The sequence below is a fragment of the Castanea sativa genome, chromosome 12 (genome assembly GCF_040712315.1).
Source record: "Castanea sativa cultivar Marrone di Chiusa Pesio chromosome 12, ASM4071231v1".
Taxonomy (NCBI): domain Eukaryota; kingdom Viridiplantae; phylum Streptophyta; class Magnoliopsida; order Fagales; family Fagaceae; genus Castanea; species Castanea sativa.
Window position 1 is genome coordinate 17,196,687 of NC_134024.1, and position 14,276 is coordinate 17,210,962.

At 30.7% G+C, this 14,276-nt stretch overlaps 1 protein-coding gene across 1 annotated transcript; it reads right to left on the minus strand.

Moving 5' to 3' along the window:
- Nucleotides 1-2,471: 2,471 nt before the first annotated feature.
- Nucleotides 2,472-3,647, minus strand: LOC142618956 (aspartic proteinase CDR1-like). Its single transcript, XM_075792026.1, has one exon. The coding sequence runs from the start codon at nucleotides 3,645-3,647 to the stop codon at nucleotides 2,472-2,474; it is 1,176 nt and encodes a 391-aa protein (XP_075648141.1).
- Nucleotides 3,648-14,276: the final 10,629 nt, after the last annotated feature.

Here is a 14,276-nt window from a genome sequence, read left to right on the forward strand (position 1 = left end):
TGGTGAAAAGGCCTAAACCCAATGGTTCTGTTTTCTACTGGTTAAGAAATGAAATGAAAGTTAAATTTTAAGTTGAAGAACTTTTAATTTTTTTATCTTTTGTAATAGATAAGTAAGAAATTAGCAATTACTTTTGCTTCAAAATGAAAGCTTGCACTGATTGTTGTTTTAAGGTGAAAATTTAGGCTGTGATTCTTCTTCTGCCTACAGACATCTAATTTAGTGAGATTATATACGCAGCCTACACTCCTAAAACATATACATATGCTATCTAGGGAAATCTTAAGAGGATTTCTTGCATGTGGGCCTTTGCATATATAACACATTGAATAAAATTAGGATTTGGTGTGTAGATTTTGCTGGTTGTAAAGTTATTTGCTTTTGGCATTGGCACAATATCTATCCAAATCTAATTTTGGTTGTGTTTTAGGATTTATAAAGTTGGTCTCTTTGGTTTAATGGAAACATAATGATGCCACATTGAAATATCCTCTATATATGTTAATTTCTTGAAAATAAGTCTTGCTTTTTATTTGAACTAGCGGCAGGTCCACGCGATGCGTGGAAATATATATATATATATAATAGGGTGTAATATATAAAAAGTAACACTTACTTCAGGTATTGTCGTTTTTAAAAAGATTTCTACAAGTATTTTATATCTTTTTATCTCTACAAATATATCATTCTATTATTTTTTGTATGTTTGATTAATATTTTTTTTTTTAAGTGAACCATATCTTTCTAACTTTTGTTGTAATGTGTTATATTAACCTAATATACAACTAAACTAATAGTAGGCGGAGGTAAAGAGGGAAGAAAATGGTTGGAGGGAATGTAACCATAGATGTGGAATAATAGGGAGAAGAAGAAAATTTTGTTTTTGTTTTTTTGGAGAGTAGTGAGAAGAAAAGTCTAAAAAAGAAAAGTAAAGATAAAAAATAAGTGGATGATGTGGCTTAATAATTGAGTAGCAAAATGTATTGCTTGTATATATGTGTGTGTGTGTGTGTGTGTGTGTGTGTGTGTGTGTGTGTAAGGATTAGGATGGATAGAAAATAACACTCAATGTTGAAATGAGCTTTCGAAATAGACAATAAACAATTAGAATTTATGATGGCATGTAGTGTATTACATTTGGCCACAAAGAATTAATTTTGCAATATACAATTAATAAAGATGGAAAACCAAAAATATAAAATAAAATAATGATATGGTCGTTGATGTAGCTCAACAGGAGCGTAGCAACAAATTGAAGTCATACAAGAACAAATTATACAACAGTGTAGTTTCTTAATCAATTTAAGATTTTACAAAATTAATTTAGTCTACCTCACAAATAGGTAGGTTCCTATGCATAGCACGGATTAAAGACTAGTATAATATTTTTTAAAATATTTGAAAGATCATATATATATATATATATATATATATATATATATATATATATATATATATATATATATATATATTAGGATTGCTTCTATGTAACAGAGGCGGTTTTCCCATAAGAATACATACTCCTTTATCCTAGTCAGACTAAACTCCATATAGATCCCACCTACTAAGCCATACGGATCTAGCTCAAAGAACTCATGTCCAACTTGGGCCCAAGCCGCTCTCACTTATTGGGCTAAGCCCACTCTTCCTCACCAGCAACAAAAAAATCATGTGGAGCTTCTGCTAAACTCTTTGCACATCAAGAAATTTTCTAACATATTTGTGTAACCAAAATTGCTTCAAAAAAAAGAGATATTTCCTCACATTTGTGGAGTTATATTGATTAAGAGAATCACAGATCCAATTACGGTCATAACTTATTATCTTTGTGTAGGAGAAAATAATTACCATGGTTTTGATTTTTAGTTCTCTCTTTTTGTTCCACCTTTTCTTAAACATTACCATGGTTTTGATTTGAGTTATATTCGAATTTGTGGTGTACCTTTATGTTAGAATCGCATCTCCTCTAGTGTGTATTTTTTATTTTAAAAGGTTAAAAAAAATTTTAATTAAGGATCAACTCAAGTTCCAAATTAAAAGGCCCTAGCTTCCAATTATAAACAATTTAAATTTTATCGGTTTATATTTACCTACCTAAGGGAGAATGCATTTGAATTCAGCAACAAAATGACGTTCAGCACAATAATAAACGGGTAATAGTGGATCTCTTTCTTTCTTCTATACAAGCATGACAATAGAATTCGTTTGTCTCATCTTCCACTTCCTCCTCAACAGGTAAATTTGTAAGAAAGAGGGGATTTATAATATGATCTTTGTGTTTAATGGTGTACAGCATGGGAGCACAAAGAAGATGAAGATTAAGATCCCATTCTAGACAAGTGAAGGCATGTGATTCACAAATACTGGAATTGCAAGCACGCACTTAAGTTCATCAATTATTGTTTATATATAAAGTATGAATAGGTATATATCTTTCATTGATCATATAAGTTACATGAAAGTGCCAAACTCTATAGTTTGGTGCAATCAGTCGGCTTGAAGGAGACCATCCTTGTTTCAAAGTCAAAGCCAATCAAAAAATTTGCTTGAACATAGTTGCCATATATTCCTTGGTAATGGTCGCCCATATATGCCAATTCTGTATTTGCAGTATTTGTAATTCCAAAGCAGTAATATTCATATTCTTTAAGCGGTTGATTGAAAGTTTGTATAGGCTTTAACTCCACACTTGCACCTTCAAAATGGACAGTCAATATTGGTCCATTTTCATTAGTAATTTTAGTTCTATAGCAAAGCCGTGTCCCCAAATTAGGGTCATCCTTAATGGGATCAATTGAAATCTGCTTCTTCACTTCCACCTCTAAGCGATTATAAAAATCTGGTGGCAAAGCAAACATTGGTGATCCTGAATCGATACACATGTTGCCCTTAGAAGCCTTACCTGAAGAGTTAAAGGACACATATGTGTCTCCAACACTAATTCCTTCTAGTGTCACTAAATATTCATCTCCAGCTACAAATGGTGTTGAAACGACACCATCACCCACAACTTCACTGCCATTGCCAAAACTTATCTTGCTTGTAATACTAGGATCAGTATATTCAGTACCACATGGCAACAAGCAATAAGAAAACCTCTTGCCACCAATCTGTGAAACAAAGGACAAAGGCCCTGGTCCTAACCCAATAGTTGCTTGGACATCGGAATGGAGGGTATTATTGTGTCCACATCCAAAAGCAATGTCAAAGGAAACCGCTTGCCCAGAGGAAGAAGTGATGGTGGCTTTTTCTTTGGCCAAAACACCGTGGGATAAACCACTTGTATATCCAGTGCTGTAAAAGCAACTATTTTGAGGAGAACAACGGCCTTCGTACCATACTTGATGACATTTTTCTGAATGGCATGAAATTTCACTATATGTGGAGGACTTTTTAGGATCAAACAAGGGATGAATCTGTTTGAAGCAATTGTCATTACAAGGTACACATGGTGTCCACACAAGGTTACTAGCTGTATCGACAGTGCCATAGATGTCTACTGGTGGAGTGCCTATTGAGACCTTCATGAGATGCTGACCGTTGAGTGGTGTTAATTGTGCTTGGGGGACATTATGAGCTGTAACCAAAAGGCCTATAAGATAATATGAGAGAAGGAAGCATGGATGAAATATGACACCGCTTGCCATTAAATTTGGAGAGAGTCACACGATGAAACAATACTGGCTATACGAATGGTTTTTATATACACGATTAAACTGAACTTTCCATGTCCAGCCTAATGATTACTTGATTGCACCATTAATTGAATGGCATCAAATGTACTACTATAAAAAGGAAATTTTAATAACCACCAAAACTTGCTTCTTTTAACAAAATTTAAAACAGATATTGTAATGAATGCAATAATACCAATATATCATAACATATCTCTTGTTTAGCTGAAGAATAGGTCATCAATCCTTATTTAATTTTTCCAAACAAAAAGCCTTATTTAAGAATAAATTTGGTTAGCTAGGCCCCTCATTTTTTTTCATGGCAAATGCACCTCTTTTTTATTATTTTTTATTTTATGAAAATAGGATTATTTTTTTGTTTGGCTTTGCGATTTAGAAGGAACTACATTTCTTTTTAAGACGAATGCAAGATTTTCTAAATAGTAGGATGCAACTTATCCTAAAGGCATTCCCAAAACATGATATGAATTTAAACTTTTACTTAAAATTTTGTGACCGCTTTCTTTAATGCTCATCCAATTACTCTACCATTGAGAGGAAAAATAAATAAGAGTTCTTTGGTGCTAAACAAGATTAAATGAATAGGAAAAATACATATAAGGCTTAATGAGTCATATTTGTTGCTCAACTTCACTTAAATCTAAAAATTTGATTTCTTAATCTCATTATATTAGAGGGAGAACTACTGTACCTCTCTACTCAGATCTGGTGGCTAAAGCTTAGAGTAAAGGCCAAAGCCATTTTGCCATGTTGATTTTTTCTCATGGAAGGGAAGTGTATTTTTTAGTTAAATAGTCATATAGCCGAATTCTAAAAGGGGAACCTAAGGAATAGCACCTAAGGTACTATACTTAAGTTTTGTCCTTTAAATAAAATGAATTATTAGTCAATATGTTTGCATCTCTCTCTCATTCTCAATTACACACCCGTGATATTAAGTGTTTAACCATCCCCTGAGCCCATTGGACTTTTGTAAATTTGTCCCTTAAGTAGTTTGCTATCAACTTGCATTTTGAACTGCATTCTACTAGAGAGGCCTGGAGAATACATGGGACTTTCATTTGAGAGGATAACTGAACGAGTAATCGCTCTCGATATGCCCACCTACTGGCCACACTCCCCTCTCCCTGGCCGGATAGTTTTGATTTTTCATGCCATTTAATTCGGACTTAATTTTCACTGGCTTGCTTTTTCATGCCGTCTCTTTTAATTTAATTAAACAATTTCATGGCCTAACATGATGTCCATGCGGATTTGATTAACGTGGGTCAGTTGATCTAGGTGGGCTTTTTCTTTTAGTACTAGTGCCTCATACGGTAATGTAGAAGAAATCATGTTTGATGAACTTGTGTTACAGGAAGGAAAAGTTAATGAAATTTTAACATATCCTCAAAAAGGATCCTGATCCTGAAAGTTAGTAAATTAAATCATTAACGTGGGTCATATGTTCTGGCCCCTTACAGTAACAACAAGGAAAAGTTAATTAACATTTTAATAAATATTAAAAATCTGATTGTGAGAATTCATAACAAAAATTGAAGTACATTGGCAGATGCTAATGACATACTTGGTACAACTTAGACATAGTTTACTTTTAAAAAACTGGTAATCTTTCTAGATGTTCCAGATCTATTGGTGCTAATGTCAAACTAGGATTGATGATAAAAAAAAATGTCAGACTCGATTGATGACATTAAGTATGACTAAAAGTTCACCATGAGGTTTGATATTTCTATTGTTTGTTGTGTGTAGTTGTGCCCTTCGTTTTGTAATGACTTCTCAAGATTCAAGTGGGTTTTTAAGTGTTTTTATTGTCTGGATTTTTCATCTAATGTTGGCTGCAGCTTATTCTCATTTTTTTTTCCCAGCTGTGATGTAGATAGATGGCTTTGAATACATCAAAGGAAAATTCCCCCACCGTCTTAAATGAATTCTTGGAGTATGTGGCTAGAATTAGTGCACAATCTGTCATCCAACAGCGGCATGGAAATGAATTATAAAAAACCTGTATTTTGGAGAACAATTGAATTATCAAAATTTTCAGAAACTTTCATATGAATGTATTGTGAATTAGAAACTTTTAGAAAAAAATGTGATAGGTTTATTTAAATGTATTTCCAATCTTATGATCCTCTTTTGTATACTGCAACCACGACAGGTTTTATTTCAAATGTATTTTCAATCCTGTGATCCTCTTTTTGTACAATATATTACGACAGATTTTATTTCAAATGTATTTCTAATCTTGTGATCTTTTCTTATAATATATCATGACAGGTTTTATTTATTTCAAATGAATGTATTTTGAATTAAAGACCTTTAAATAGAATTGAGACAGGCTTTATTTTCAAATATATTCACAAACCTATGCGATAGGTTATATTTCAGATTATATAATAGAATTAAAAACTTTTCAATAATTGTATTGAGTACTTATCTATCTCATGATCCTTTAAATATTTATATTACATAGAAGAAATGATTAAAAGTTTTTGAGATGTGTTGATAAAAATTTCAAGTTTTATTCACCTTCCTGTAAACTAGCCGATTCCTTCAACAATTTAATAGAGAGAAATAATTGGTGGAAGTCCAACTTAGTGATGTCTTAAGATTCAATAGAGAAATAATGCCACTATATGGATCTCTAAAAGATTAGACCGTGATGCCAAAGGTAGTATTTACACAACTTCAAGTCAATTACCACTTGTAATATGCCATTTGCATGTTTTATAAATTCAGAAGTTAAACTCTAATTTTATTCGCACTTACTTCGACGAGAAACTCTTTCACTCTGACATAGAATCCCAACCACAAAGCAGAAAAACCCAAGCTTGACAAGAAAAAATGCTGCTTCTTGAATCCACAGAGAAAGGTTTGTCAACCATGTTCTCAAATTACTACTCCTCACTCATGTCTTCAGGTACTGATTCTCTCCTTAAACCCATTTTGCTACGTGGGTTTTCTGGTTCATTACACTTGCTCTTTTTAGTTGGCTTGTTTGTCTCATGCGTGTGCCAGAGATTCAAGATCGGTAATAGGGAAGGTTCAAAGGAAAGGTTTAAGAAAACCAGGAGTTTGTACTACAAACAAACTCTAATTTATTGTTTGGATGTTTCTGTGTTCAGTTTTGTCTTATAACCTGTTTATATTATAATATTAATATAAATATATATATATATATATATATATATATATATATATATATATATATATATATATATATATATATCACCAAACCCTATAAACAAATCCATGATATTATAATAAAACCTGTTGTATTATAATATAAACCACAAATTTTATTAACCTGTTGTAGGCATGATCCCAATCCCTTCAATCTTGAGGGGATGGAAATGGGGCAAGACGGGTCCGAAGGATGGGGTTTTCACCCCCACCTCGCATGGTTTTGTCTTACTTTATTTTCGCCTCACCCCGCCCTACATGACGGGGAAAGTTTTCTTGCCCCATCCTCGCTCCTTGGGGCCCCGCGAAGCCCTGCCCCACCTCGTAATACTGTACTTCTTATTAATTTTTTCCACAACTATTGCAATTGTTTTTAATAAAACCAATTTTGTTAATAAAAATATACTTTAAATTAAAAATAAATTTATCCTATCAAATCAAACTAATTGTTAGCAAAAATTGAATAATATTATTAAAGTGTTTAACAAGACAATATCACAACAAAAACAAAAATCTCATAATACAAAATCAATGATTCAATAGTATATAAATTTTTTTTTATAATAAAGACAAAAGAAAATATTAAAATCGGTACCTTATTTCCAACCTTGCTAAAGAAAAAAAAGAGGGGTAGAAATCCTTGTTGGGTAAAATAAAATAAACCGATGATATGTTTGTTTAAATATTAGGGTTTTAGGACATGAAAATTATACAATTTAACTCTTATTAATACGGGGGCGGGGATAGGGCAAGGCGGGGTGGGTTGAGTCCAAAAAGTCTAAACTCATTCCCGCCCCACCCTGTGGTGCAAGGCAAAAATCTAGCCTCATCCCTGCCCCCACCACCTTTTGCGGAGTGGGGAAAACTCGTGTGGAGCGAAGCGGGAGGGGCGGGTCAAGCGGGGCGGGGTAAAATTGCTATCCCTACTTGAGGGCATCAATGAGGGCAGTATTCCACTCACCTTCTTCTACCCCATAAGTTTAATCTGCAGTTCATCATTTTCTCCTCCCTCATTGAAAAACTCACTCAACTCAATCTCTAACCATCCATCTTTTCTCAGCTTGGCTTCAAAGCAAGCAAGCCCAAACAAACAATTCGTTCATAAACTTCACCTCCTCCAGTAGTCCAACTAAAGCCTTCAAAGGAGGGTCATCAAATTTACGGGCTCTCCTCAACTTGAACACAAGGTAAGCAATATGGTTTGTTTTTGGAGACAGCATGGAAGTACTCATCTTGTCACAGATTTCAAACCAACACACATCTAAATCTAATAGTTATCAATTTTCTAATTTACTATTTTCTTATTGTTATCAATTCTCTTTTTGCTATTAAATTTTTTTTGTTTGCTAACACTTTTTTTAATGTGTTAAAATAGAAGATCTAAAAGTTGATAAATGAAAAATGTAAAAGTTAGGTTTTGATTTTTATAAAACCTAGCTTTTAGATCTTCTTTTCCCTTGAATTTTTAGTTTTTTAATGTTTTGAGAGGAGAGAGAGAGATAAAAAAAGTAACAAAAATACAAAGTTACCCATATTTTTAACAAAGGTGGGTAACGGGAGACAAACAGAACTAATTTCAAGTAGATAAAGTGCCAATTTTTAAACCACAAGTAGGTAAGGTATTTTTTTGGCAAACCACAAGTGGGCAAAGTGTAATTTTCCCTAAAAATTTGGATGTTATTTAAAGTAGAATTAAAAGTTCATATGCATGATGCAAAGTGTCCTGCACTGTCATCTATTGCTTCATGTTTTTTTTTTTTTTTTCATTCTCATAACTTTGTTCCCAATATTAAAACCATGCAAAGAGATTATTTTTTAAAGTCCAAGTTCATTCATTATTTTTTATGTTTGTAGGTATTAGGTAAAGCATATCAAGTTTTAAGTGATCCACTGCATCTTTTCAAAAAAAAAAAGTGTGATCCATTGCAAAGCAATGCTTATTATAAAGATGGAAAATTTTCCCTATCTAGGTATGTTTTTATGCCTGCACTTATGGAAACATTGGAAGTTGGCATATACTCATATTACTGCTCCTTTGTGTTTCATATTACTACTGTATTAAAGAACAATATGGATTCTACTAGAAGAACAATATTTGAATTTCAATTCCATTTACTCTACTTGAGTTTCATGGATTGACTTTTTTTTCCCACAAATTTTGGCTTCTTTTCTACAACATTTATTGTATTGTTAAACCAAACAAACCTCCTCATTTTAAAATTCCAGTTTTTTTTCCTTCTCAGAAATTTCTATAAGGGTTTGCATTTGTAAGCATTAAGATTTTTATGTTTTATTTTCATCTACAAATTGAAGGTTTGCAGTTTTTTTTTTTTTTTTGCAAGGGTTTGCATGTGTACATTTTAGGATATTTATGATAGACAAGGTTTAAAATTATAGTAGTCATTGATCTAAACATCGATTTGATATGAGTAGAGGAAGTTTGACATTTTAGAAGTTTCACCATCGTCTATTCGTTCTTTTACTTAGTCAAAGCTATCTACGGTAAATTATAAATTATGATGGATAAGGATAATGATTACATTAATTTTGTAGCTTCTACTTCTCTTCCATATCCCAATGAATTTTGGTCACATAAATTGATTGATTGACCCAAGAAAGATTCTTTTCCTAAGTTCTCAATTGGTTTAGTTTTTTCAATTATAATCTGAATACAAAAAATTATTAAAACATCTCCATTTTAGGAACCATGGAATTGGAAGTAAATGAAACAATATAAAATTTAAATCTTTCTTCTCATTGTGTAAAGATGGGTGGTAAAGGAAGGAAAGTGCATACCAATTCCAAGTTTTCATTAATAGGAGAAAATATATATTGATTCCTTTAAAATGAATTATTTTTTAGATAAGAATCTTATTATTTTGTAAATAATATTTTGAAGTGTAGATTAAGGGCACAGAACACTGAAAAGTTCTGTTCCGCCATTGTGTATAAAGACAAACCATACCATTGTTTATGACAATTGTAAGCGAAAAAAACATAATATCTTTCAAAATAGTCAACACAACATCCAATGGTGTAACCCATCATGCCTTGGATTAGTCAGAATCTTATTTCCTTGGGAATTTCTAGATACTTTTGTGAAAGCTATTTTGGTGGTTGTTGTATCTCTATTTACTGCTACTTCAATAACAGCTTCTGTTGTATCTCTATTTACTTCTGCTTTGAATAACAACTTCTGTAATTTGTGAGGGAAGGGGTGTTTATAACTTATTTGGATGAATATAGCAATAAAGTTATCTCTAAAAATAGTTAAATCGTTAAATTATTATCCCTTGCATTTATTATGAGTTTCTTCCTTTATATTTAAGAGACAAATTGTATTCTCTTGATATTTTTCCCCTTTGGGTCTTTTATTTTAACTTTGTTGTACATGTAGAATGAGTATCATCTTCTACTCTAGATTAGAGAGGAAAAAGAATATATACTTTTTTAAATCCGTAAACGAATGAACAAACAAAAAAGAATTAAATGACTGTTTCAATCAATCTACAATTTTTGCAATAGTTGATATATAATTGTTTAGTTCTCATTGCAAATATAATTATACTTTTACAGAATGCTTTGAGCCATGGTACGTAGAAGGTGAAGTCTATTTGTTCCAAGTGATTATTTGTTTGAGCAAAGTAAATATACATAATTTTCCTAAAACTATCCCGTGCAATGCACAGTGACTAGTCTATATTTATATATATCTAAAGACTGAACGATAGCATTTATTGTTACTACTCTCCTATTAAGCCACATCAGCAACCACCTCATCTACCTATTTCTCATTTCTCTCCACTACTTCCAACCATAACTTCCCTTTTACCTTTTTTATCTCTCCACTACGCTCAACCTTGATGTCACTCTTCATCTATCTCTTCCTCTTCCTTTTATTTTGACTCTTCTTATCCCCATTTTATTACTATAAATATGACACTCTCTCCCATTCTATACATATTTTCTCACATGAAAAATGTTATTTCTCTCTCTCTCTCTCTCTCTCTCTCTCTCTCTCATGTTTTATTTTTGTGTGAATTTTTTATTTTTTGTATCTTTACTTTAGATTGATTTATTTATGTGTTCTTTAGAATTTTATTTTGGGTTGCAATTTTATTTTGTGTTTTAAGTCTTTATCTTTTTTTTTCTTTCTATGAATGTTAAATGTTATTCTATTGCATATAAATATAGTTTACAAGAATATAATGTTTTTCTATTATATATCATGGCTTGGATAATTTGGTGTTTAACTTATGACTATATTTTTTATTTTGATACTTCTTTTTCTCATTTTATTTTTTATCTATATTTATCTAAAAACTAAAGCATAGCATTTATTATTACTACTCTTTTGTTAAACCACATTAGCGGCCACCTCATCTACCTATTTCTCATTTCTCTCCACTACTTCCAACCATAACTTCCCTTTTACCTTTTTTATCTCTCCACTACTCTTAACCTTAATGTCACTCTTCATCTATCTTTTCCTCTTCCTTTTATTTTGACTCTTCATATCCCCCTTTTATTACTATAAATATGACACTTTCTCCCATTCTATGCATATATATTTTCTCACATGAAAAAGGTTATTTCTCTCTCTCTCTCTCTCTCTCTCTCTCTCTCTCTCTCTCTCTCATGTTTTATTTTTGTGTGAATTTTTTATTTTTTGTATCTCTACTTTAGATTGATGTATTTATGTGTTCTTTAGAGTTTTACTTTGGGTTGCAATTTTATTTTGTGTTTTTAAGTTTTTATCTTTTTTTTCTTTCTATGATTGTTAAATGTTATTCTATTGCATATAAATATAGTTTACAAGAATATAATGTTATTCTATTATATATCATGGCTTGGATAATTTGGTGCGGACTTATGACTAAATTTTTTATTTTGATACTTCTTTTTCTCATTTTATTTTTTATTTCTCTCCCGAAAAGGTGATTACTCTCTCTCTCTCTCTCTCTCTCTCTCTCTCTCTCTCTCTCTCTCTCTATATATATATATATATATATATTATTTATTCTTTTTTGCAACTTTACTTTAGGTTGAAGAATCATTGTATTTTTTATATAATAATATTTTGGGTTAATACGATTTGGTAGTGTGTTTAATTTTTTAAGTTCTCCGTCACAAGTCTTCACTCTCCCTCTTTCAACTTTTGTTTGATTTTTTTTTTTTTTGACATAATACTTAGTAATTTTGGAAGTGAGATTTTGAATTTATATCAAAATACAATGTTGGGTATGCATTTGAATATGTCTACCAACTATTAAAATATAACCGCCCAAGATGAATATGTATAGACAATATTTTTATTTTTATTTTTCATTGATTTTAAATTTAGTTAAAATATCAAAATTAAAGTAAATGAATATGTAAATTTAAAACTGCCTAACATGAATTTGTAAACCCAATATATTTATATATTTAACATTGTCACAAAATTAAAAGTAAAAAATAAATAATAAAAAGAAAATGCTCAACAGGAACGTAGCAACAAAAATGCAATATGAAGATTCAGTTAAAAGCAATTAAATCTTAATAAATAAAAGTGTATGTAGTAAATAATAATAATAATAATGTTCTCTTTATGTTGTTATACAGATTATTTTTTTTCATTTCGATGGGTGAAGTATTTAATTTTAGACATAAAGTCTACTTTTTTTCCTACATATTATTTTAAATATTAAATTTATAATATAGTATAGTCTCTTAGAAATGTCTAAGAAATATGCAGTTTCAATCTCATATATCTATATTAGTAAACAAAACTCAATCAATAATTTGAAACTATTCCTATGATAAGAAAAATTATAAACATTAGAATCTCTTTTTAAGAAAATGAAAATTTTGAATAATATATTTGAAATTCAAATAGTTTAATTGTACAGGAAAAACAAATTAGGAAAATATAACTCACGATAACATAATTTATCAAAATATGGACCATCTAAGAAATGAATTATATCAATCAAATAAATCCAAATAATAAAATGATGATATATTTTTTGAGATTAATAATGAAAAATAATTTTAAAAATTGTTTAAATTTTTGGGAGAACAAATTATTTTCCAATAAATTTAGAGAACAAATTATATATTATACCATAATTAAAATATAATTATCTATTCCCACGTATCGTGTGGGTCTACAACTAGTAGTATATAACATTTATTATTGCTACACTCCTATTGAGCATTAGCATAACGTTTTGATCCATTTGTCAATGTTTTGGGAGAAGATGTTTGTGCAGAAAGATGAATTGCTTCATTAACAATTATGTCACATTTTCAGCACAATGTTAATAAGCTCTTCACAAAATTACATTTTTCTTTTATTATTAAAGTCTTGTATTTTTTTTTCCTAATATAAGTGATTGATTTACTTCTATATATGCTTCTTCTTTAAACCATTCAAGATATATAGTAGATGAATCGTTTATAAGAAACACTAAAAACAAATTCCAATCCAATATTACATTATTTATAAAATATTTTATATGACACAACAATTTATTTTAAAATGCATTTTGTTTCCATGAATGAAAAAAAAATACAAAAATTAAAATACTTTCAAATAAAAAATAAAAATAGCTTAATTTAGAAAACCTATTACTTTGTAACAACTATATTATATTAGAAAAATAATAACCTCATTTTAAGAAATGTCTGAGACAAACAAGCCTCTTCTACTATTTTTATTTTTGCTTAACAAAAAATAATAATAATAAATTTTTTCTGCAGATCGTGTGGGAATGCGATTACTCAAACAAAAAAACAAATTTATTGCAAACTTGAAGAGCAAGCATTTCATATAAAAAGAATATTATTTTAAAACTGTTTTGGTGCCATACCCTTTACTACCCTCTCTGCCAAAGATAAGAGTTCAGGTTTCTCAACCAAAAAAAAAAAAAAAAGATAAGAGTTCAGCAACAAATAAGCACGATTATGACAGGCATATAGTAGAAAGTCAAGAGTAGAAAAAAGTCAAAAAACCTTTACGGAAAAAACAAACGCACAAATGCAGCTACACAGTTCCATTCTTCCTCTCCAAGCTGACACCTTTCCTTGGAATACGGCAACTTTTTCTTTTTGTCTCTCATTGGCTGCGTATTCATGGCACTCTACGGCCCTTTTACTCTTGCCCACCACGTTATCTTAGGCCTAAAAAAAGACCTTTGACTCTCTTTCTCACTCTCTCTTTTTGGACAAAAAAAATCCCATATATGTCATTAATTTTAAACTCGCAATTACTTGGACGAGAAAATCTTTCACTCTGACATAGAATCCCAACTACACAGCAGGAAAACCCAAGCTTGACAAGAAAAAAAAATGGTGTTTCTTGAATCCACAGAGAATGGTTTGTCAACCTTGTTCTCAAATTACTAATCCTCACTC

Coding starts and splice junctions, on each gene's coding strand:
- LOC142618956 (XM_075792026.1), bottom strand. CDS start 3,647: ATGGCAAGCGGTGTCATATTTCATCCATGCTTCCTTCTCTCATATTAT.